General features: G+C 41.6%; 1 protein-coding gene across 1 annotated transcript in view; it reads left to right on the top strand.

The window, feature by feature from the left end:
- The window catches only part of C18H12orf42 (chromosome 18 C12orf42 homolog), a 149,909-nt gene that overhangs the window by 50,771 nt on the left and 73,151 nt on the right, over positions 1–25,987 (top strand). Inside the window, exon 3 of the mRNA XM_028880259.2 lies at positions 12,377–12,445. Within this exon, the coding sequence (XP_028736092.1) occupies positions 12,377–12,445 (69 nt within the window). The remainder of the gene's footprint in view (positions 1–12,376; positions 12,446–25,987) is intronic.

Genomic DNA, 25,987 nt, shown 5'->3' with positions numbered 1-25,987 from the left:
CCCCTTTTTCATGAAGTCTGTGTTATATCTAGGAGTCTTAATGAGCTGTCTAATTCTTTCAACAAAGTAGACTGTTCATCGCCATCTCTGTGGCAACAGTGTCATGGTGCCCCTTCTGCAAAATATCATGGAAGGCCCCATAGTACTAGATACTAGCTGTGTTCATCTCTCCTGGAGAGACCACGCACTCACAGCTTTTTTCATGCTGCTGTGGAGTCAGGATTATGCAAGAATTATCTAATTCTCTTACATTTTATAGACACCATTAAGTGACCTTTGTTATTTCCCATTAGTATTTGAATATTTGGTTTTAATCTTTGGGCATGATTGCATTTTCCTCCTAATGTTCAAGTAATTTATTTCTGAAACACGATATTAATGATAATATTTACACATACTCACACCACTACGAGTTTTACTTACCATGTTTATCATCTGACACCTACTCCAAAGACTGTGATCCAATGGGTTAACATGTATAAAATGTTTGTTGAAGCTTGGGGATTTTATAAATGGGTGCTTTTGTTAGTTTATCCTAAAGGTCATTGAGCTGGCAGAGGAGGAAGAGACAAATGTAGCCTATTAGACTTTTGAGTTTAGTCTGTTTTTTCCACAAACAACATGTGTATCCTGTGTCAAGGAAAGCCAAGTCAACTCTAGTCCCAAACCTACTTTCTGAGATGTGGTCTCATGTTGTTTGGGCTGGTTTTGAACTAACAATGTAGTGAAGGATGATCTTCTCCAATTTCTGATTCTTTTGTCTCCACTTCCCAAGTGCTGGGACTACAGGCTTCTGTAGCTAGAGTTTTCCTGCCTTGCCCACAGTCAGGACAAATCTTTGTCACCCGCCAGTCCCACAGCCGCTCAGACCCAACCAAGTAAACACAGAGACTTATATTGGTTACAAACTGTATGGCCATGGCAGGCTTCTTGCTAACTGTTCTTATAGCTTAAATTAATCCATTTCTATAAATCTATACCTTGCCACGTGGCTCATGGCTTACCGGCATCTTTTCATGCTGCTTGTCCTGGAGGTGGCTGGCAGTGTCTCCTTCTGCCTTCCTGTTCTTTCTTTTCACCTCTCTGTTAGTCCTGCCTATACTTCCTGCCTAGCCACGGGCCAATCAGTGTTTTATTTATTGACCAATCAGAGCAACTTGACATACAGACCATCACACAGCACAGCCAAGTGCAGACCATCTCAGACACCTGCACTCAGGCCTGTGGTCCTAATCATCCTCTATGCGGACCTGCTAGGTAAAGCCACGAGGAACCCGAGAACAGGCTCCCACAGGACATACAGAACTTCCCACAGCAGGCTTCCACCTTCCTCCTGTCGTATGCTGGGTCTAACATAATCTTCCTGCATGCTTATGTTACATGCTAGGTAAGCCCTCTCTCTACCAACTGAGCTACATCCTCATCCAAAGTTCTTTTTGGTGGGGGGGGGGATTTGTCTCTCTGAAAAGTTATTACAATTTATCAGACAACCACATCCCTGTATTTGCATGGCAGAACCATTATTCATTCATTATTGTTTGGCTGAATTAGAATATACTTAGCATTCAAATTAGTAAAATTAAATCAAAATGGTCTCGGTGTTAAGTGTGTTTCTCACTTTGATTCTGAATGATAAGATTTTACTTCTGCTCACTCAAAGGTTAAAAATTTGGACTTAGTTAAAATGTTAGAATGTGTGCTTTATCTTGGAGTGTCAGATGGTGTTCTGTTGCCGTGGTAACAAGTCCAGATGTGACATACACCTGAGTGTAAGTATAGTCTGCTTAATTATGCTCAACAAACTCAGCACAGTAATTAATGTTTGTTGCATTGGCCTCCCAGTCAGTGAACAGCAGGGACTATATCAAGTTTTTATGAATTGTATTTAGAGTAGAAGTGGGATACAGAATGACAGCATTGTGTTCCTAAGTCTGTCTGTCTTTCTCTCTTTGTGTGTGTGTGTGTGTGTGTGTGTGTGTGTGTGTGTGTGTGTGTGTGTGTGGTGTATGTGTGTACTTGTCATAGCTTGTTTAGGCTGCTATAATAAAATTACTGGACTGGGTAATGTATAAACAATAGAACTTAATTGCTCACAGTCCTGGATGTTTTGAAGGTCAAGGTCAAGGCACTTGATGACTCAATATTCTCCGAATATGATACTTCATTGCTGTGTCCTGTGATAGACAGGCAACAATTTCCCCTTAGGACTTTTTATGAGGTCTTTAATCACATTTGTGAGGTGTTGTTTTTTCTCTTTACTCTTTGAGGGCTTCCAAATAATTACACATGGAGACTTATTTCTTACAAATGTCTGGCCTTGGCTTGGCTTGTTTCTAGCCAGCTTTTCTTAACTTTAAGTTATCCCATCTACCTTTTGCCTCTGGGCTTTCCCCTTTTTTCTGTACATCTTACTTTCACTCCGACTCCACCCAGCTAAGTGCCTGGCTGGCAGGTGCCTGGCGTCTTCTCCTCCTCGCTCTCTTACTCTTCTCCCTCCCAGATTTTTCCTTCTCTTGGCTGTCAGCCCTGCCTATCTTTTCTCCTACCTCGCTATTGGCCATCTGCTCTAAGCAAAAGTAACACACCTTAAAATAATATTACCCAACAGTGAGGTCAGTTCATCTTCTGAAGGTCCCAACTTTTGATACCAACCCTTTTGTACTATGAATTTCAATGCACAAATTTAAGGACAGAAGCACTCAGACTCTGGCAATGACTGTCCATATCAATTTTTACTTTTGGTTACTAATTTTGTATTTTTTTTTAATATTTAGTGATATCATATGGAGCAAAGGGGACTGTTGTGGGAAGAATAAATTGCTATAGTTTAGCATAATAAAGAGGGTACTAAGTCCTTTTGTTTATTACTTATCTTAAAGGTTTTGCACATTAAGAAGACTAAACAGGGACCTGAAGGAAGACTGGGTGGTTAAGAATAGGTATTACTCTTGCAGAGGATCCAAGTCTGTTTCCCAGCACTCATGTTAAGTTGTTTACAACTGCCTAAAACTCCAGCTTCAGGGTGATTGATGCCTCTGCCCTCTGGGCACGTGGGCATACTCTCCCACAGACACAGACATACTGACCGAGACACACACACACACACACACACACACACACACACACACACACACAAATAGCGAAATATTTTAGCATTAAACATACCCCTATTAGTATAATGTTATTAACAAAAGACACAGATGGTTGTTTTACCTATGTGGCAAATGAGCTAACTATGTAAAATAAAGATGGCAAAGGAATCTGTGGCTGTGCTGTGTGCTTTCATATGGATGGGAGAAGGGAAACAACTCAAATATGGTCTTTGTTGTCTTAAAGGTAGTTAAATCCCATTGTCGAAGTTATTGGACTGGGCTTGGGTGCTTTGGGTACAGAACTTGGTCTGAATCTCCCCTGTTTAAGAGCTGAGTGTTCTTGGCCCTGTCAATTTATCTAGTCATGTAGCCATCCATCAGTTTTCTTTTATGACTTGAGACCACAGTTCCTTTTCTATAGGGTGGTTGAGATGAGCGCAGTAACTATTGACCCTGCTTATTCCTCCCTCTTACTTGGCCTTCAAGAATATGGATGTACATAAATGTACAGTCTTCTACTCTGCACCCACTTTTCTCATCAGGAAGGGCAGAGGCTCATGGAATTCAACACTAGGCAAGACGTGTTCTCTAAGTTGTTTCCTGTTTCCACCATGTTCTTGCTGGCACCAGGTTACAGTCTTAAGTGTCCCTCTAGCAACCCTTTTCAAAGCAGTGGCTACAAAAAAGAAGGTACATGCTGTATCACTTCCCCATCCACTCTTGAACTCGCTTGTGGCAATGAAAATCATGGCATGCAGCCTGATGCTCTTTCATGTGAAACTTGGAAGGATTTCCAGGCAGTGGCTCCTTGTTGACTTCAGCAGATGTTCAAGTCAAAGATGACTCAACCGTCTGACCTACACTGGAAAAGTCAATTTCATAAAACCACACGAATCTTCAGAGATGAGGGCACACACTAATCTTCTTTTCACATGAATAGGGTGCTTGAGCAAATTACTCGAGTTATGAAATTGGCTTCAGAGCTACAGTCAAAATTTGAGACACTTGACTTCAACATTGAATCATGTTAGTTCTGTTTTCAATGTTTGCTTATGAGATTGTGTCTTCAGAAATGGATGGCCCTAGGAAATAGCAAGTTTGAAGTTTTTGTGCGAGTCCTAACTACAGATTGGATACAGTGAGGTGGCAATGTGATCAGGAGGTCAAACATCAGCTGGGATGCTGAATTACATGATCTGGAAGATTCCTTTTGGGCCCTAGACCCTTAGGCTCATTTTCATTATATCACTTAACAATACCATTTTCTAAACATGAAATATCTTAGGAAGTAAGTGGCCAGGCCTGGGACTCCTTTGTAATCAGACATTTAAGGTTTTAAGTAACATCAGTTTAACTAACTTATGTTTGGTTTCCATGAAACACATTTAGAACTCTGGTTATATTCCTAAGTGCTTAATATAAGGTGAAAATTATGAAATTTAGAGAAGAACCATAAATATTTAAGATTTTTTTTAAGTTAAAAGAGCTGATAAATGCATGGCCAGACCCTAAGATTACTTTCTGATAAAGGAAAAAAAAATCTCTTATTCATGCATACCTCTCTCTTTAAAAGCATCTATGGGAAGCTGAACATTGAAATTAATTCCTGAATATGAGATTTCAGAGGCACGCATCTGTCCATTTTGAGCACAATGAATGTTAAATAGATGTGTGTGTGTGTGTGTGTGTGTGTGTGTGTGTGTGATGGGTATGGATGTGATGTTCTCATTGAGCCTTGAAAGCCACAGTGAGCTTCTCTTGTGTCCCATCTCCCCCTTGCAAGGCTCTAAATCTAACTTCTGCCCATACTATTGTTCAGAAAGAGTGGCCATATTGTGCTGATTGCTATTAAATTAAAGCAGAAAGGGAGCGACACAAACGTGGAAACCCATCTTGCCAGCAGGGATACCACAATCTTTTATTTTGCATTTTGGGAGGGTCAGAAAGTCATGACAGGCATCTGACCCCTGATAACCTCTTTGATGCTTCTGTGTGCAGGGTTTTTTTTTTTTTTTGGGGGGGGGTGAACTTAATTAAATACAATTGAATTTCTCTGCTAACATGACCAGTGAAAGGACGCCTTTGAGACGGCTGTGTGTTTGCTGGTGAGGAACAAACAAAGATGCTTCTTTTGTTCCTCAAAGAAAAGTTAGCATATGTTAGTTAAGGATTTGTGATTTCTTTTGACGAGCCTGGCTGGTTCCTGGAAATTCAATGATTCTTCTGAAATGGTAACCACATGATGAGACAGAATGCGTGGTCCACAAAACCCCCAGTCTCCCAGCGTCCTGCTAAGGCTCTTTTTTTTTTTTTTTTTTGGTAAGCTTGTTGTATCTAGCCACTGATCATCACTGACTTACAATGGACTTGCTGGTGTTTGGCTGCACATAACATATTTGTCCATTTCTTGGATTTTTTTCTAGCAGCCAAAGGAAGGGATATTTGTAGAGGCATGTTAGTGTTGTTTGATAGAAAACTACTTAAACAGATGTTAACGAAGAATATCCAGTTGTTACTTCTGCTTAGTTGACCGTGGGTGTCCAAAGTTGAATAAACATCCTGTCTCCTGCTAATGCTTTAATAATAATAAAAAAGCAACAGTTATAAAAACATCATTTAAATCGAGTTTCTATTGTTTTTCTTGAGCTTCTGGAATCAGTGGCTGACAATTAACAATTGAGGAATGAATTTATAATTAAGATGCACACAAAGAGTAAGTGATTTTGTTCAACTGGGAGCCTGTGTGTTTATCTAGAGGGAATAAGATTTACTTCTTAGACTCAGAATCTTTTAACCTAGATGGTTTTGTCTTCCTTGAAGAGAGGATTAGAACTGGGGACTGGCACTTCTGAATTTAAAGTTGACTATTGTATGTATTAAGCCTCCTTCCTCACCTCCACACCCCCTTTCTCTGTTTTTAAGCTTTCCTAGACCTCTGTAATTATTTAGAGAGATAAAGTCAACACTTGACCCCATCGCCCTGCCCGGCTTCTGTCTTATCTCTTGTTCTCCATTCACAGTGGGACTCCTAAAAGTAGTGTAGACTACACACAGCCCACGTTTCCACTTCCCCAGCATCCTGCAATGTAATTGTGATGCTCACCCTTGTACCACATTCCACAGGTAAAGCAGGGACAGTCAGCTGCTGTGGGAGGTTGGAAGGTTTAGCTCTTCATAATGACATTTACTCACCAAACCAAGGATTGTCAGAGGGCCCTGTCTGCCAAGAGAGGGCGCCATGTTTTTCCAGTTTTGAAGTTCACGTGGAGCTCCACCAGGCTAACTACCTTTGTCAATGCTTCCCTTGGCTCAGTCTCTGCCTGTCTAGTTTGAAGTGTACTTTCCAAAGTTGAGGTCTTTCAAAGGTAAAGATACTTTGAAGAATCACTGAGAATAAAATTATGGTTATTTAAAAGGTCTGAAACTTTGTTGCTGAGAGGAGTTTGCCAAAGACTGATAAAATATTAGATCGCCATGTGACTGGAGTCAATTATTTTTCTGTGTAGTCAAATATTCGAAGTACTAGCTGAAGAAAGGAAAAAAATAGAGTGGAATGTTTGTACAGAAATGCAATACTGGTCTCTTCTCTTCTCACCGGCTGCCCCATGCTTCTCCATCTAGATCTTCTGAAATACTTAGGCAAGACGCCATGAGAAGGACACAGGTCTTGCACCAGGCAGACTCATCTTGGGATCCCAGCTGCTCAGTAATGGGATTGCCTTGGGATATAGTGAAATTCTTTGGGTTTCAGGTTTCTCATCTCCCAAATAAATCTTGATAAAAATAGAAGGCAACCAGCAGTACCTTGGTTAAGGGAGCTGCTGCAGGGACAAGGGCTATTATTGTCCCTATTGGCAGCTACCTCATGGTCAGAATGTTCTCCCGTCAAGACTTCTCTGTCCCTCTTCTCTGACGTCACCATTTTACCCCCTTTTTTTGCCACTAAATCTATTTTTGCTTCTACTTCTGAATTTGGCTGAAAGACATTTGGCTCTTTTGTTTTTTTGTTTTGGTTTTTCGAGACAGGGTTTCTCTGCATAGTTTTGGTTCCTGTCCTGGAACTCGCTCTGTAGCCCAGGCTGGCCTCGAACTCACAGAGATCCACCTGGCTCTGTCTCCCGAGTGCTGGGGTTAAAGGTGTGCACCACCACTGCCCGGTGACACTTGGCTCTTGAAGGACATGTCCTTTAAGAAGTGGCCCCGATACGATTTCGTGTTTCTGCCTTGTCTGGTGGAGGCATATCTCTGGCACTCTATCCTGTCAGGGCCTTTGTTCCTCTGGGCTTCCTGGGGAGGACCATAGAGATTGTGCGCCATTTTGTTTTGCTCCTTTGGGGCTGAACACACTGCAGTGTGGATCAATAATTATCCTGGTTGCAATAACCAGACAAGTGGACACACATGCGTTGGGCATAGCTGTGACAACTGGAAAGTCCACTACATGGTGGCCAGACCATGTCTTCATTTTTCTTATTAATGGACACCGCTCAATTCCTGGTTCATTATGCTTTGGAGGACTCTCATTGGAGAGGAATCCATTTTCAAGGTTTCAGTTATCTGTGGTCTTAATCTCTTTATTTTATTTGTAATTTTTGAAATGAACATTGTTAAATAGCCCCGGCTGATCTCTTCGTGGCTACCTATGCAGAACAGATTATTCTTAGCAATCCTCCTGCCTCAGCCTCCAAAGTGTTGGGATTATAAGGCATATTCTACCATTCCTGGTCTCTTATATCCTCTTTAAGACAATACATACTGTAAGGCTCAGAGGTTCAGTGACATGTTATAAGGGAACCATGTAATCAGGAAGCTTGCTATAAAAGCCTGATCTTGAGTCCACACTAGACCCCCTGAGCTAGCCGGCACATCTTAACCAGTGAGCCCCAGGTGACCTGACTGTACATTAAACGGTAAGAATTGTCCGTAATAACAGCTACTTCAATATCGGATTTCCTGAATTTTCTGACACACGAACTGTCTTTGACTGTAAAGACTCAGGAAAAGCTCCTGGGACTACTGCAAAGGAATGGAGTGATGTATTAGTACACTGCTGGAGTGTGGTTTACGTCAGGAAGCAATTTGCTGACCAAGGAAACTTCAAATGAAACACCCCGTTCGGTTAACTAAGTAGGCAATCTGATCTATAAAAGGAGCTTCAATTAAGTGAGTTCATTAATGCGTTTTGAGAATAATATCTTGATCCTATGCCTAGAAACAAATGATTTTTCTCTTATAATCAAACTATACCTTTTAGAAGAAATAGCACTCACTGTGGCAAGCGTATCTTCCTATTTGGTGCAGTTCAGTGACTTAACCCGAGATTTCAAAAGCCATCTCCTGGTTTCCACTTTCCGTTCCAATCCTAGGGGCAAAGCAAGTATTTGCTTTTAGCGTTGTTGACAGCCAAGCACTTCGCAAATGTTTCCACAAGGCCAGCTGCCCTTTGTGGAGCCTCCTGGGAACTTTCTTTTGGTTACTAACCCTCAAGTACATGCGAACCTTTATTTGTGAAGGTATTTGTCACATCCCATCTTTAAAGGAGGGTGATCCAGACATTGACTCAAGCTTGAAAATCTTTGTGTTTTTAGTCCACTCTCTGGGTTCCTCTGAAGATTTTCTCCTGTAGCCTAACCATCTTATTGCTACCCTAGGAGGGAATGCACACACACACACACACACACACACACACACACACATGCACACACACCATACACACACACACACACACACACACACACATACACATTCTTTCTCTCTCACACACGTACACACTCACATACACATTTGCATACACATGCACACATTCACATACTCTCATACACACAATAACACAGTCACACACAACACACATTCACACACACAGATTCACATAACACACTCACACACATCCATACAAACTTTTACACACATTCACACACACACACACACACACACACACACACACACACACACACACACCCCTCTATTTTTCCTATTTCTCCACTAAATTTTAGAGGACTGGAAATTTCGAAAACAGTGATTTCCCATCTGAAAGCGCCATCACTGAAGCTTTGTATGTGGCTATGCAGAGACACTTTGATGATAAATTTTGCATGGAATTTTGTGCTTGCATCCTTCGCTTTAACCGGTCCAGCCATCTTTCCCTGGATTCTTTTCTTAAGGCCACCACAGTGCTCTATTCACTTTTGAAAGTTGTTGACTGTGTTTAATGACTGGAACTTTGAGCCACATACTACGTTGAATAAAGGCCCCATTCAGGTGTCATCTGAAGATCAAAACTGTCAGTGGTAAAAACCTGTTAATTCAATAGAGTGGCCGTCTGAGCTCCCCCCAGCAGGTTTGGTTTTTACTGTTCGTGCAGGGAATGCATCATATATGTCTGTGCGTGCATGTGAATGGAGCAAAACCTGTATCCCGCAGTGTGTGACACTTAGTTTCACAATATTGTGTCACAATGTTTTTTTATTTTAAATCTAAATTAAATGGGTGGATCTGTCCTTATTTTTGGTAACCTGACTCTTCTCTAAGATATGGGCTATGACTTCATTTCTTCTCATCAGACCCACGCCTTCTGCTCGTCACTTATGGCATATTTTTGCCTTCTCTTTCATCTTCAGAGAAACATGGGCTATTATTGTTATTATTATTATTATTATTATTATTATTATTATTATTATTATTTATGAGTATTTTGGAGCAAAGCACCCTTGCTTTATGTGGCGACTCTTGTGGCTTTCTAAATGCACTTGATTTAGCTTTCAATGTGTAATTACTTCCAAACAAGTTAATTGCTTTATAAGTGTCCAGAATTCCCTGGTTACATTTGCTTGCATTTACCAACCTTCATCACACATCAACTGCTCAACGTCAACACAAATGATTGTTAATGAATGCCTAATGCCGTATTCATTAGGAAATCAGGTTAATGACCGACAGCGACTATCCCAGCAATTTTATTTCTTCAAGCCCCTCCCCCACTGGCTTGTGGATTACAATAGCCGGTTAGTTTGAAAATAAATTCTACCTGCATTTGAAGGTTCAAGGAGAGGCTTTCCCAGAGAGCTGATAGATAATCCTACTCTCTGTTGCTTCTTTTCTCTGGTAAATACCTCCCAAGTCATTAGTTTGTGGATATCAGATACATTCAGTCATTTGTATATCAGCTACACCTTAACAAAATGTTCTACTTTTCCTTCTAAAGGAACAGAATGTACTGTTGGCCGTGGTGGAGCCTGTTTGGAAAGTACCCATTGCAGGACTGCTGTGCACACGTGGGGATACTGTGTTCCCATCCCGGGCACTCTGAATGATGCTCCTCAGGTGTGCCGCAACACAAGCATAGCTTGGACAGTGGTACCGAGGAATCTCTGTTCAAATCAATGTCAGAGCAGTGTGCAAAGGGTCCTGTCCACCTTAGGTAAAGGCTACCTAGTTGGGACACCCCAGATGCATGGAAATGCATGGTTGGAGTGAATGCAGGGGTTTCACTGATGAGGGGGCCTGAGATGCATGTTGGGCATGAGCCTGACTTCCCCTGGTGGTCCTTCCGTCCTGCATGGATGAGGTGGTTTCCAGGTTTTCCAAACAGACTTCTGGGGTTTGAAGGCTGCATATGCTCCTAGTAACTCACCAGAGAGTTGAGTATTTAGAGGCGTCTAGGCTGGTAAAGCTGCATTAGCTCCTCACTATGTTGGGCGATCTGAAGTAACTTCTTCTCCGAGCATGCAAATGGTGGTAGTTTAGGATTCCTTCCTGCTTCTCACCTGTGTTTTCTAGTACTGTTTGTTGTATGTTTGTCATGTACAGAAATGACACCAGGGTTACCATGTAAAAGATGTGTTTGCTTGACTTCATCGGCTCACACCTGTGCCTGTATTTATGGTATATTTATAATCACTTTCAGGGCTCTTGGAAATCTTTGTACTCACTGGTATATTTCCTCTAGATTCCAGGAGTTTTATTCTTTTCCTGCCCTCATAAACCTAACCTTTGATTTCTCATGTCATTCAGTCTTGCTTTGGATTTTAGGAAGACCATTATTTCTTCTTGATTTTTGTTGAGTAGGAAGACGTCTGTTTCCCAAGTCCACACCATCTACCACCTTTGAATCTGCATACATTTGTCTGTCTTTCTCCTCCACAACATTCAGCTTTACTGCTTTTCCCTGCATGAGTCTTTGTAACTAGCCCTGTTTTAAATCCTGGTCATCCAGGGCTGAAGAAATGCTCCACAGTTAAAAGAATTTGCTGATCTTGCTGAGGATCCAGGTTCAATTCCTAACAGCTACATCAGACAGCTAGCAATCAACCATTTCTCCAGTTCCAGGAAATCACACACCCTCTTCTGGTTGCCTTGGACACTTTCATACACATGGTAAATGTACATACACTCAGGTACATACAACTATACATAAAATTAATCAACCAATAAAATGTTTAAATCCTTGCCACCTTGATGAAAAGTAGAAGGGCTACTGTTTTTCAGTTGCATGCCTGTATCCTGGCCTTGGGCATGTTGGGGTATGCTCTTCAAGGTACCAGGATTGAGTTTAGCAAATGCTGGGTCAAGGGCTCTGAACACTGTGACTAACTAAATGAAAAACATCAAATTGAAAACAAGAGGTTAGAAAACCAATCCTGATATCATCTTATTAAAGTTTGACATTTTTCTGGAAAATGTCAAGGTTCTCTCCCATCATGAGGTCCTCAGGTTACCTTCTCTGGCCGCCCTGAGCAATCATATTATATGCATTGCACATTTGTTTCAAGCAAGTTTTTCCCATGTTAATTCTGCATAACATACAGTTCCAAATTAATGACTTCCACTAAGTAGTGTTCATTTCTTGTTAATGTTCTTGGGTATGTGGGTTAGCTTTGCATATATCAGTCGAGGATGACTCAAGATGATGGGACGGGACATATGCCAAAAGCGTATGGCAAAGGGTGTACCAGTTTAATTCTGTTTCATCTTAATTGAAGTTTAAAGAAACTTCAAGAGTCATTTTCTCCCTTTATAATACACCAGCATCAACATTTGAAATTCATTCATGAAGTTTCTTTAAACTTCCTACATGTGGCTTCATCTGGACTCTGAAAAGTGGCAACTGCATTTGGAATTTGCCACAGTTCCCATGGTAACTGGGCCAGTGTTCTGGGTATTATCAGGTACTCACCGTATGAACGGCCATTCTTTGGATAAATGAGCTTCTGAGCTGCCTAAAACTCATCTCTCAGTGACAAAACGAGACTGAAGTGACGCCAGATGCCTTGTTCCCTCTCTTCCAGAAGTCCCTCTGCTATCTTCCCATTGTGAGCAATGTGACCCTGTGGGAGAGAGGCGCATCTCAGACAAACGTGAGTAAACAGAATCCTGTTGCCTAGGACCACATCTGTACTGTCCTCTCTCGGTGTTCTGTAGCTTGTCACTCGGCATCTATTCCTTCATACTTATTTCAGAAATTACAACTGTAAATTATTTGTGTTTAAGTAAGGATGTTAAAAGATATTTCCTACAGAACCTTGAGTCTGTGTCTGAGAATCATGTGAGCTCTTTCTTCTTTGAGCACATAGATATATGTGTACCAAGGAAAGCCTCATCTGATTATGAAGACTAGAAACATGGACTAGATGCTTTTTTCAGTGCCTATATGTGTCACAATTTAGGGGGTCTAGCATGATGATTTTGTCTTACAGTAGTCAATACAAGGAATGACTGGTTTGATACAGAAAACATCAAAACACTGAAAAATTTCAACACTCTGTGTGACCTCTTAGCATGCTGCTTTTATTCCTTGGTTGCTAATGGCCCATTCATGGAAGGCCAAAGTGAATGCCTATCTCTACAATGAGTGCCTCTCTCAGTGACTGTGGTGTGTACACAGAGATGGTCGCCTTGGCTAGCAGGCCAATCCCACTGTCGCGGAGCCATGGTAGCTTCTCAGATTTAGCCATACCTGAGCTTTGTTTAAAAAAGCGGGACTGGGAAAAGGAGGAGACTTTTGTCCTGAAATACACATTGTAAGAGCTCTGTATGTCTCCATGTCCTTCCTATTTGCCTTGAGGGCAATTGCAATGTCATCTAAAGAGGACCCGGCCCCAGAGTCCAGAGACACTGATGCCCTCACTAGAGCTCAGGTAGATGAAGAGGGTTTGGGGGTGATTCTAAGATAGTTTTACCTTCTAGTTTGCCCTTTCCAAAAATTTGGTAGTTTCAGGCTAGCCAGGGCTACATGGTGACACCCTGTCTCAAGCAAACAAACAAACAAATAAACACACCCAAGAACAACAACCAACGAATGGGACAAAGAAAAATTTGGAAAGAAGAAAGCCCAAATCCAACAACAACAACAAAAGCTCCATCACAGTTTGTGAGTGGGTTTGCCCTGAGTTGGTGCTTACTCAAAAGTAGGATGCAGCGACCAGAAATAGAATTCTAGTAGCAACCAGAGGTGTAAACTCATGTTCTAAGATTAAAAACGAGGCCAGCGTGGAGAAGATGAAAACATGGCCTACTTAAAACACACAAACAAAGCCATGACCTGATTTTATGCCGACTCTTTCTGTGCTGGAGCAGAGAGCTGAGTCTAAATAAGGCATCTTCAGCTTTCTGTGTCAGTGGTTGTTTTTCCATTCGGACTTGAAGTCATTGGCCGCCTAAGAATCTATTCAGCTAATGGAGTCTGTGACTCACAGCAGGGTTTTGTAGGAAAGGGAAAGGACGTTAACAGAATCCCCTTATTGAGGCCATTCCATTAGTGTGCCTAGACCCTCAGAAAGCATAACTTCCTAAAGGAAGGTCCCAAATCCCTCTTGGAGAGATGTGTTCCACGTGGCATCATGCATTGCCTACACTGATACAGTGACATAAAGCTTGCTCGCAGCTGACTCCTGGACACCCCTCTTTTTGCTGGATTTCAGCAAGGAGTGGTGGGTGCGCCATGAAGTCCTGTCTGAGCCCTGGGTCTTGGCGTCTCCTGGGTGCTCAATTGGATGGGCCACTTCCTTCCTTTTGTTCTTTCTTCTTCCCTCTCTGTTTGTGTGCTTTGGGGGAATCCCCGAGATGGCATTAAACATTTTAAGATGTTTCTCTTTAAAACACTTCTATGTTGTCATAGGTTATAGCTACACTATATGCTAACTATTGTATACTTCATTTCCTATTATATATCTTATTTAGGGTGTTCTGTATTGTATGTCAAATACTGTATAGCACATAGCATATATTAAAGAACATATATCATATGTGGGGCACTATCATAGATTACACACCCTCTATCTGACCAGCATCTGAATATAGGTATTGAAGGATCATGCTTTTTATATTGTGTTCATTGAATACTAAAAAAAGGTCAGATGGCTGTTATAAAAACAGCAGTAGAGAAAAAGAAAAAAAAATGCCTTTTAGGAAATCCGTGTCCAAAGTCAGGAAAGAAATTTTAACATGATAAGCAAAAAATTAGAACATTTTTTAATTAAAATTCAAAATTTCCTGTTGCTTCCCAAAGAGTCTGTCAAGAGTGTGCCATGGTCAGTTCACTGTGAATGAGTTTTATTAAAATGTCCAATGCCAGAAATTGCTATGGAGAGAAAGAGAGAAATATGTAGCTCATATGAAGCGAGCAATACTTAAAAAAGGAAACAAATTATAGATCATTATAATTTATAAAATACATTAAATGGAGTGCTAGCAAGTTTAAATCAGCAGTCTATAAAATAAAATGCATCATGACTAATTAAGATTAATTCTAATGATACACCATAGTTTAATATAAAAGAGAAATTTATAAGATACATATTAGTAAACCAAATGAACAAAAACATTCCCATTACCATGGTCATTTATTTCAACATTAATTCATGGGAGGAAAACTTTAGAAAATTGGGAATAGATGGGAACTTTTTTATTTAATTTTTTTTGTACAATGTATTTTGGTCATAATTTCCTCCTCCCTCAACTCCTCCCAGTTCATCCCTATGTCTCTACCCACACAGTAGTTCATGTTCTTTCTCTTAGAAAAACAAAACCAAAAAAGGAAAAAAGAAAAAAAAGGACAAAAAACCAATACAACTCCCCTCAAATGAAGAAATATACTCCCCTAACATACAAACCATCACCACCACCACCACCACCACCACCACCACCAACAACAACAACAACAATAACAACAATAACAACAGCTACTACTACCTCTATTACAATTGCAACACAAAAAGGCCACAGAGTCCATTTTGTGTTGGCCTATGACTTCTGGGCATGAAGCCTGATCTGGACTGTGGTTGATTTACCCAGTGACATCCCATTGGAGAGCATACCCCTTTCCCAACAGTCGTCAGTTGCAAATAGCTTCTTGGTTATGAATGGGACTTTGTGTCCACTTCCACTTCTGAGCTGGGATCTAGTCTGGCTGAATCTGTGCAAGGCCTTGAACATGCTGTCACAGTCTCTTTGAGTTCATATGTGTATCAGCCCTGTTGTGTCTGGAAGATGCTATTTCTTTGGAATCATCCACCACCTCTGGCTCTTACAAAGATGTACAGAAACAGGAACTTCACACACTGCAGAATCACTTTGGAGGACATTTAACAATTGAACACAATTGCAGATACAAACAGTTGTAAAACTCAATAGTCGTCACCAGCATATGAAATTAGAGTTGGTGAAGATACGCAAGAGCTGACTTTCTGAGGCCTGAGTCTTGTAATGAATGGGACACTAAAATGCCACTCATGCCCATCCACAGGGGAATGGCTGAATTCATTGTGGCATATTTAAACAATGGAATGTTGCATCTGGTGTCAAGTGGAAGCTACACGCAACATCAAAGATACCCTGAATGACTTAATGCAGAATGAATCAAGGAGAATCATGTGTGTGGTTTAATATGATAGCTGTGTCCGTGGAGGTGATACGTTTATACACTTTGATATTTTCTTCCTAGTTTAAAGCTATCTGAGACATGGGCAAAGCAAACAGATGGTGGTAAAAATACATTCTGGGTCAAAGATGGATTGAAGGACTTAGTGATGTTTCCAAAAACATAAAAACATCATAGTCTGCTTACAGGCACCAACAGGGTTCAGTTCCACTAACAATTAATTGTGAAGACTTTGTCAAGGCTCCAAAGGCCTGCACACAGGCTGGTCCTCACTCTTGGCCTTCATGATAATCTTTTCCTTCTTAGTCTGTTTTCTATTCAGCCTTCCAAGCACACTTCCTTCTCGGATCCTCCTTGTCCTGTCTACTTGAAATGAACATACCTGAAAAGTTTGATTGATGGTTTTCTCGGGTGTCAGCCCCACTTGTTGAGGACGAATAGACTTGGTCTATGGGACATCTGGGGTAAAATGCTCCTAAGCAACTCCATTGAAGATAATTCATCAGTTAGTGTGCATCAGAGGATTAGAATAATGGTATTTAAATCTTTATTGCAGATACCTTGCAGTGATTAAAAAAATGAGTGTTCATATTCAATCTGCTTATGTTTATGTATATATCACCCCACTTAGTATGACATTACAAGCTATATTGTAATGTGCTTATAAATTATACATATATCATAAACTACATATCTCACTGAATTTAAAATATGTAAATAAATGAATGAAAGCGGAAGTGGACATATTCCTTCATATCTATCCATGATGTTTTCATAATTTCTTTGGTGGTGCTGTGGGTCAAATCTAGGGCCTCATGCTCACTGGCCAGGCATCCTACCACTGATTTTATAGAAGTTTTGACTGAAAGGAGCGAGTGTGTGTGAAAAACTTAAACCAAATATGTATGAAAGTGCTGTAAGTATATCTGTTTTATATGCTAGTAGAAAATAAATACATTTGAAAAATGTTCTGTAATCTTAAGCAAAAGGAAACGCGGAGTTAGAGATGTGTCCTGTGGTTGCGAGCAGGCACTGCTCTTGCCAAGGCCATGGGTTCACTTCCCAGCACCCACATTTTAGCTCATACTGTCTCTAACCCCAGCTTCAGAGGATTCAATGCCCTCTTCGGGCTTCCACAGGCACTGCTTGCACACAGTGCACAGACATACATGTGGGCAAAACATACACACAAATGAATTTTCAAAAATGTTCTATGTGAGGGTCATCATTAATACTGAATGCAAAGTCATATTTCCACAGGTCTATTTTAGTAAACTCTAAATATAGTAGCAAATTTCTCGACAACCTGACGTCATCACCCCTTTACCCTGTCAAGTGGCCGATGGAGAAAAGCGTGTTGTACAGAAGCCCAGAAGAAAAGGGTTGACTTAGCAGTTATCCTCAACCGATTAATTCAACAAGTATTTGTTCAGTGTCTCTGTGTGCCAGACCATAAACTCCCTGAAGGCAGAGCCAAGCGCACCTCACTTACTGATGTATCCCAGGCTCCAGCAGGAAGCCTGGCTCACTTGGCATTTACTTACTGAGTGGGTGAGCTGGGCACTTTCCACAAGATGGAGATGCTCTGAAGAGCCCCTGGCCACTGCTTTTCTATCACCCGGCATCCTCGTTCCGGGAAAGACCTTGCTTTGATCTGGAAGCTCCCACATCCACACTGTAGCTTCAGCTTTCTCTTGCTCCCCAGCCTTGGCTCCCACACTGGATGGGACTTGCTCTGTCACAATTTGGAATCAGCCTTTGGTTGCTGGTCCTTCCTGGGGTCTGGCTATAGGAAGGGGGACTCTATCTGTACTTCCTAGGGAGCTGCTTCACTGCCCAGTACTTGCTTTCCTTTTCAATGCTGACTTTCCTGACAGCGTAACTGGAGCCATATTAGAAACTTGTTGCTTTCTGGAAAGTGTGTTTCCAAATGATGCTACATGTCACATGATAGCCCAATCTATGATCAGCATGAAATGCATATTTAGAATTGTGCGATATTCAAGACAGGTAGAGAAGCTGTGTGTTAGCAAGAGGAAGGTTCAGGTGGCACTCAGCAGTTCCATGCTGTTGGGACATGAGTTCTCCACAGCCGCTGTTCAAATGGACATTTGAAAATGAGCCGTGCTGTGGCGGTTCTGGGGACTGTAAGGAGTCAGGGAAATATAGGGCAGATCATGGGCTAGAAAGGAGAGCCATTTTCCCAGCAGGTATAAGAGAGTCAGATGTGGACAGCAAAGGCATTGAGGCATCTTTTATAAAAAAGTAATATTGAGAAGTGGGCAGTCTTCATCAGCTCATTCCATGTCTCCTCTGACTGGATTAACTCCTACTGTGGCTGAGGTGGCCAGAGGACACCTTTATATTTAGGTGCTAAAGAGTGGTCTCTGAAGGTGTTTAGAAATGTTGGGCTTTTCTAATACCTGATATGAACATCTTATAGAAAAAGGGAGACATATTCATTCACTTCGGTAAACCTGTTACTAATGAGTACAGGGGACATCTGGCAGATTGGTGTCATGAGGAAACAATGTGGGGACCGAGGGAGGTCCTGCTAGTGACTCCCTGATCTCTGTCTAGATGGTAGAGTATGGAGCTGCTGAAGAGGAATCACTGACATGGGGTTCAGGATAAATATCATTGCTTTTGGTTTCTGACAGATGCACATTAAAACTTAAATAGATTCATAAGTGTTTCATTCATACAGTGAGTAAGGTTTTATTAAGTAGTCAGTCTACCAGACATTGCAATAAACAAAACAGAGGATTCTAACTTCACGGAGCTTTTATTCCAGTATTGAAACTGAACAATAAACAGATAATTAAAATTGTAATAAGTGGTACAGGTGAAAAGCTGGATAAAAAAATAAGGCCATATATTACTATTGACCATTTATTAAATAGGGTTCCTATTTTGAACAAGGGGCTGTGGAAATAACTTAGTTGGTACATACAAGCTTAAAAACCCGAGTTCAGATCTCTAGTACCGACATAAAGCGCTGGGTGCGGTGGTGCACACCTGAACCCCAGGACTGGGAAGGCAGAGGCAGGAGAACTCTGGGCTTGCGGATCATCCAGTCTAGCAGAATTAGTGAGCTGTAGGATCAGGATGAGACCATATCTCTGAAAATAAGGTAGGGAGTGATTGAGGAAGACACTTGACATTCTTACACACACACACACACACACACACACACACACACACACACACACACACACACAAGCAAATACAGCCCATACACAGAAAATATTGAACAAAATACATTAAGTAGTTCAGAGTATTTTTGGGAGAGCGAGGGAGTCAGAGCTGGGGTGGGGTTCTGGGAGGAATGTCCCCATAGCAGTGATCTGATACTGCCCACGCCTGCCATCGCCTCCACCACGGGATGCCACGGTTTTCACTCCTGCCGCCTGCTGCCAGGTACTCAGGCTTGCCTTTCTGCTACTGTGCAGCTGGCAGAAACATGCACAGACCTTCCTAAGAGTGTTACTGGTTCCTAAGTCAGTCTGCTAATGCCGATGTCTGAGCATTGGCTGTTAGATGGTCACTGCACAAATCTCACTAAAGATTCAGTGTTAAAGCTAGCACACAAATGCAACAAATCAATACATAAAGGGTCAGTTGTGTTTGTATCTCCATCAATGAGACATCTGAACAGAAATAAAAAAATCCATTTCAATCCCTTTACATGAAAGCAGTAAAATATGAATAAAATTAGCTAAAGAATTGAAATATTTGAACACTGGAAAGTACCCATTAAGGACACCACTGAAATAGCCTAGACAAATGAGAGACTTGCAATGTTTGTGGATCAAAAATTTCACATGGTTGATACAATGTTATCTAAAGTGGACTATAAATTCAATGCGTATCTATCAAAATCTCAACTGTGATTTCCCCCCAGAAACCTTAAAATTCACACAAATTGCCAGAGGTACCCAAATGTCAAAACAATCTTGAAAGCAAAAAGGGAAATTTAGACACTCAAAAACATCTCATGAAGCTTTATTGCTTTCGGACTGAATCCAAAGCCACAATAATCAAAATAGTATGGAAGTGGCGTATGAGCAGACATAGACCAAGGGAATAGCTTAGAGGGACCAGACGTAAATACACGTGGCCAGTGGATTTTCAAAAATGGTGTCAAGATGATTCAGTGGGGCAAAGGACAATGTTTAAAATAAATTGTTCTAGGTAAACTGAATATCCATCTACAACAAAGTAAAATCGTATACTTACTTTCATCATATACAAAAATCTACTCAAAAGGTTTAAACATAGCAGCTCAAATTATGAAACTTTCAGGAAGAAGGAAAATCATTTTGACCTCATGTTGATTTCTTAAATATGACATCAGACAAAGAGTTATGTAGGAAGAGAATGTGGTACATGAGTTCTCCTTACTTTGACTTTTAGAAGAGAGAGATCCATTTCTTCTGCGTTCTGTTTGGCTTCTCCGCTGGGAGGGAAGATCCTGCATCTTAGAATGGAGAACAGAGTCATGGTAGTTCTGACAATAAGCTATTTTGCACACGGTCAAATCTCACTCTCTATTCCTTGGTGTAGAAGAGGCGACCTGCAGTGTTCTTCACAGCCTTGCTCACCTTCAGCCCAAACCTCATCTTCTGCTGCAAAGCTCATCATTGGGAAGAACAGCTTGCTCCTCCCTGGGCTCTGCTTCCTTCCCCACAGTCTGTCTCAGGAGTCCCCACATCCTGCTCCAGCTAGCCAGATTTGGAGTAGATGAAATAATCCCTCTCTCTGGTGGGTGTCAATTTTCCAGACTGAGCTACCCCGTAGACCCACCAACTTCTCTCCTCTGGACCAGGGAGGTGCTAGAGCTACCCCTGGGGATGGAGAACCCAGACTTAGTAGGCAGGAGTGATTCCCGAGCTTGCTCATTTTCAAGAAGGGAGTATGTATGCAAGTCCATTTGTGTGAGAACACCTACCTGCCAGGCATCCAAGTTTCCCATACAGTTTGTTAACGGCATGGGGTGGGTCTGCTTGGAATGTGGGAACACATCTGGACTGTGTTGCAGGGTGGAACTGTGGTTTAACAGGGCCATTTGGCATGACTTCTTGGAGGCAGTAGAGGTACCCCATGAGGAATTCTTCTAGATAATTGAGGTTCTGATGTCGGGCACCTGGAGTCAACACTCGATGGTCCAAGTGAGTATTGCAGCCTCTTTCAGAGACTGTTCACCTGGAAAAGGCCACAGTGAAAACAACAAATATGGAGTGATGTTTCAGTCTGCTGTGAGTCTTCAGAAACCCTTTGGGTCCTGCTAGCCCCGACCATCACAGACTGTTCTCTGATGATATCTTGTCTAGAGATCAAAGGCTCACATTACAGATGACATTAGGAAGACTACTCTTGGCAAACGATTTGGAGTACTTACCCAAATCTAGCAGCTTCCTTTACTCACATGGACATGATGCTGATCAGACAATTTTAGGGCTTACAGACTTGGGAGAGGAAGAATGAGTTCATACTAGTAGCCAGAGCTAGTCTGGGGTCCAGGTCAGACAGATATCCAAAGGCCAATTCTGTATCATAGTAGAGTTGCTACTGAGTTCTTTCTTGCATCCCAGGTTACTGAGAAGTGGTACACTGAGGTTCCTGGAACCTGTGTTTGGGTGGCCTTGGCTCTCATGGGTGGAAACTGAAGAACTAGTTGGGAATATTGATTGGGAAGACAGACTCAGAGACTAGACAGCCTGAGTTCAAGTCTTCTTCAGTTTCTTCCTTGGTGACTTTGGGTGAGGTTGTCTGCAAAACCCTGTAATGAAAACATCAGCTTCATAAGGCGCAGTGCGTGGGGGCCCCAGTGAGTTAGATGTGACTCCAGCCATGTGCTCCCATGTGCGTTAGAGGCTGTCACTCATTATCTTATTTCACTGATACCCTCTTTATGTGGATTCTGTTTTGTGGAGTTCATTCCTTTTGACCCCAGTGGTGGGCAGACTGTTGTCTTTTGTTGTTTGTTTGGGAAGTAGATGAGTTAGTTCTTCTGAGATTCTCTCTAAATTAACCATCAAATATTGGTTTTTAGTAGTGTGCAGACGGCCTCTAAGGCAAACTTAGCTTTTCTCTCAAATTGTTTATATATTGATTGGGGCAGGGTCTTTCTATGAAGCCTAGGTTAGCCTAGAACCCATGCTATTCTCTTGCTTCTGCCTCCAGAGTGCTAGGATTAAATGTGCACCACCACATCTGCACATCTGCCTCAAAGTTTCCATGCTTTCTTTCAAACAAAAAAACAGAGCTAAGTGACACTCAGTCAAATTTCAAAGTAACATTTAAAAAAAAAAAGATTTTAATCTTATTAGGCAAGTGAAATTTAGAACTTTAGTAAACAAACATTGATCATTCTTGTAAAACCAGGCAAGAAGTCTCTAATAGAGGAGATGACATGGGACAATTTATTATAACAATTTCAAAGCTCATTAGATGGATGAATGGGTGAGTGCCGTCCTACCTGAGTCGCTTTTGTAAGCTACGAATGGGTTACTTACTTATAATACAAGAACGAGTACATCTCAAGGAAGAATATCTTCAGATTGACTACTCATCATAAGTATAATTATTGTTTAACAATATTATGAAGGGCTGGTGATGAGACGCAGGTGTTTAAACACACAGAGCCAATAGATTTGACACGGCATTCAGTTCCAGGCGTATACATTTTTAAAGGCTCTATTCACCAGAGGGGACAATAAAACGCCACACAATGGTAAGAGTGTTTGCTAAAACATGAAGTGACTGGTTAATTTTTTTTCAAATGGGCTATTATATTCAGTACTAAGTGTTTCTAAACTTATTAGTTTCTACACATTATATATTTTAGGATGGGGGAAAAAAACCAACCGGCTATGTGGCTAAAGCCGAACTCTCCGAAGCTTTCAAGCCATCTCTGAGGTTTGGAAGACGCTACATGTTAAATTTTGTTCTGAGAAAGTTGCCAGCCAAGTGATGGCCGGCAGCTTTGATGGGCATTTTTAGAGAAGAAGTAGCCTGAGCCCTCGTTTTCTGGAAGAGGAAACTGAGGCTATAGTTTCCCGACTTACTCTGCGGAGCAGACTCTACAGTAGCGCTTGAGGTGTCCCCTAACTTTTGTTACGAGGATCTTGCTTGCCAAGCTGCGTCCTGTCGAATGTGGGGCTTTATGAGTACACAGGCCTAGCTATCAGGCATCGTCAAGCAGGGCCTGTGTTGTTGGACTCAACTGGATGTAACTGTCGATCGTTCATCTCCGATTGGTTGATGCTTTCTTTAGCATCTGCCTGTGGGTTAGGTAATACATCTTCAGTTTGCCTCCAGTACTTGAGTACCAGTAGAGAAGTGCGGGAAGAAGTCTCTGTCTGCTAAATATGCTGTGCATTTTACATGTACTACCGCATATAAATTATCAAGCTTATATCATACTCTAGACAATGACAGACAACACCATGTAAGATTAACTGTCTTTAAAGGGGAAAATGTGGAAGATTTGTTTACCACAGCTTAATGGGGTGCCTGGCATACAAACCACTTACATTGCATTAAGTGAAGAATGAATGAATAAGTGCTAGGATTTAAACAGTGATCTAAGTGCCCCCAAAGTTCTGCTATTAGTTGTTTTTTTGTTTTGGTTTGTGTTTTGTTTTTTGTATTTTTAAGCATCAGGAATCACTCCCTTTGGCCATCACTTAGCATTGTAACCAACTGTTTTAACAAGTACATTTCTTTATGACAGCATTTAAATTACCCAAAGTTTAGCTTGTTTATATAGCTGTTACCTTGGTTTTTCAAGTTTTATTTACTTATTTTATTGGTGTGTGTGTGTGTGTGTGTGTGTGTGTGTGTGTGTGTTTGTGTGTGTGGTCTGTCTGTCTGTCTGTCTGTCTGCCTGCACGACAGCTGTGGATGTAGGTGACTGCAGGTCAGAGAGGGCAGTGGATCCCTTGGAGCAGGACTGAAGTCCATTATGAGCTGCCCAGTGTGGGTGCTGGGAACCAAATTCCGGTCCTCTGGAAGAGCAGCAAGAGTTCTGAACTGTTGAGGCATTTCTCCTGCCCCTCTTAGGTTATTTTTTTAATTTTTAATAATAGAAATGATGTGCTTATAAACTTAATTGTTGAAGTTGTCATTGGAAGTTTAGAGCAGCCAGAATGTCTTGATACGGAACTGTGAGTATCACCGGAAGCTCCACTGCCCATGTCCAGCTCTTTCTGCACTGTGGCTTTCAAACACTTCTGGTGATTGTCCCTGTCAGTGAAAGTTCACAGCATCAGATTGTTATTTAATGATTTCACAGATACTTTATTTTAGCTCAGTGATGATATCTTGAATTGCTCTGGGACTAAGCCTCATTATTAATAGCCATTCATCTTATTCCATACAGTTTCTTTGTTTTATTATTATTATTATTATTTTATTTTATTTTACAATACCATTCAGTTCTACATATCAGCCATGGGTTCCCCTATTCTCCCTCCTCCCACTCCCTCCCCTTACCCCAGCCTACCCCCCATTCCCACCTCCTCCAGGGCAAATCCTCCCCCGAGGACTGCAATCGACCTGGTAGACTCAGTTCAGGCAGGTCCAGTCCCCTCCTCCCAGGCCGAGTCAAGGGACCCTGCATAAGCCCCAGGTTTCAAACAGCCAACTCATGCAATGAACACAGGACCCGGTACCACTGCCTGGTTGCCTCCCAAACAGATCAAGCCATCCACTGTCTTAACTATTCAGAGGGCCTGATCCAGTTGGTGGCCCCTCAGCTTTTGGTTCATAGTTCATGTGTTTCCATTCGTTTGGCTATTTGTCCCTTGCTTTATCCAACCTTGGTTTCTACAATTCTTACTCATATAGACCCTCCTCTTTCTCACTAATTAGACTCCCAGCGCTCCACCAGGGGCCTAGCCGTGGATGTCTGCATCCAGATTCCTCAGTCCTTGGATGGGGTTTCTGGTACAACTATTAGGGTGTTTGGCCATCCCATCACCAGAGTAGGTCAGTCCCGGCTGTCTCTCGGCCATTGCCAGCAGTCTTTTGTGGGGGTATCTTTGTGGATTTATGTACTCACTCATAGGAGGATACTCCATACAGTTTCTTAAAACTATGTTCCCTATGTTATAGGAGGAGAGGGTCGAATTCCAGAGCAGTTAAGCAGATCCTGTTCATAGCGTGAACCAATATGTCATTTACCTTGATTGTAGTTCACAGCTGTACACCGTTATATGTTCCTTTATTCAGTGATCTACCCAGTTAAAAATGTGTGTATATAAAATATGTATACACAATTATTTACATATTATATTAATTATGTTACACATTTTAAAATTATATATATATATATTCAACACATTAGTAATTATACAAAGTTGATCCAGGAAGACACAAATCAATGCTTGTTAAGAAAGCATCTAGAGTTCCCATATGTAAAGAGACACACGCGTCAATGTTTACTTGGTGAAGCAGTTTTCCTGATGGTAAAATAATCAGAAACAACCTCCACACTCGTCAACAAGGATCTGGGTCAATGCTTTCTTATCATTGTACAACCCTGTATGCTTTTAATGAGTTGGAATGCTGTAACCACAGAAGCTCACCTGTGGGTAGACACCAGCTGTAGTGTTCAAAGCTGTAGTGTTCAAGTGTCACGGTGTGACCACGATGATGTGCAGATGTGTCTTCACAGTGTTGACCTTTCTACTGCTCTTTGAGGAATGAGATGCCATTGTTGCTTTGATGTGCTAGCGACATTTGCCTCCTTATTATGTCAATCCAGTGATAGATACAGAGGAGAACTGAGAATTCTAGAAAGCTTAGTGATTTTGGAATGGATTTGATCTGCTGATGTACAGGCAAGGTGGGAAGAAGTGTGTGTGTGTGTGTGTGTGTGTGTGTGTGTGTGTGTGTGTGTGTGTACATTAGAAGACTACACTGAGTCTCGAGGATACGGATATTTTGGAGGGAGTAGGGATAAATGGGGAGAGGGGCCCACAAGAACAGGCTCTAGGCAGGAAGGTGAAAGGTG

Source organism: Peromyscus leucopus, chromosome 18, assembly GCF_004664715.2.
Source record: "Peromyscus leucopus breed LL Stock chromosome 18, UCI_PerLeu_2.1, whole genome shotgun sequence".
NCBI classification, from domain to species: domain Eukaryota; kingdom Metazoa; phylum Chordata; class Mammalia; order Rodentia; family Cricetidae; genus Peromyscus; species Peromyscus leucopus.
This window is presented reverse-complemented; position numbering and strand designations above follow the sequence as displayed.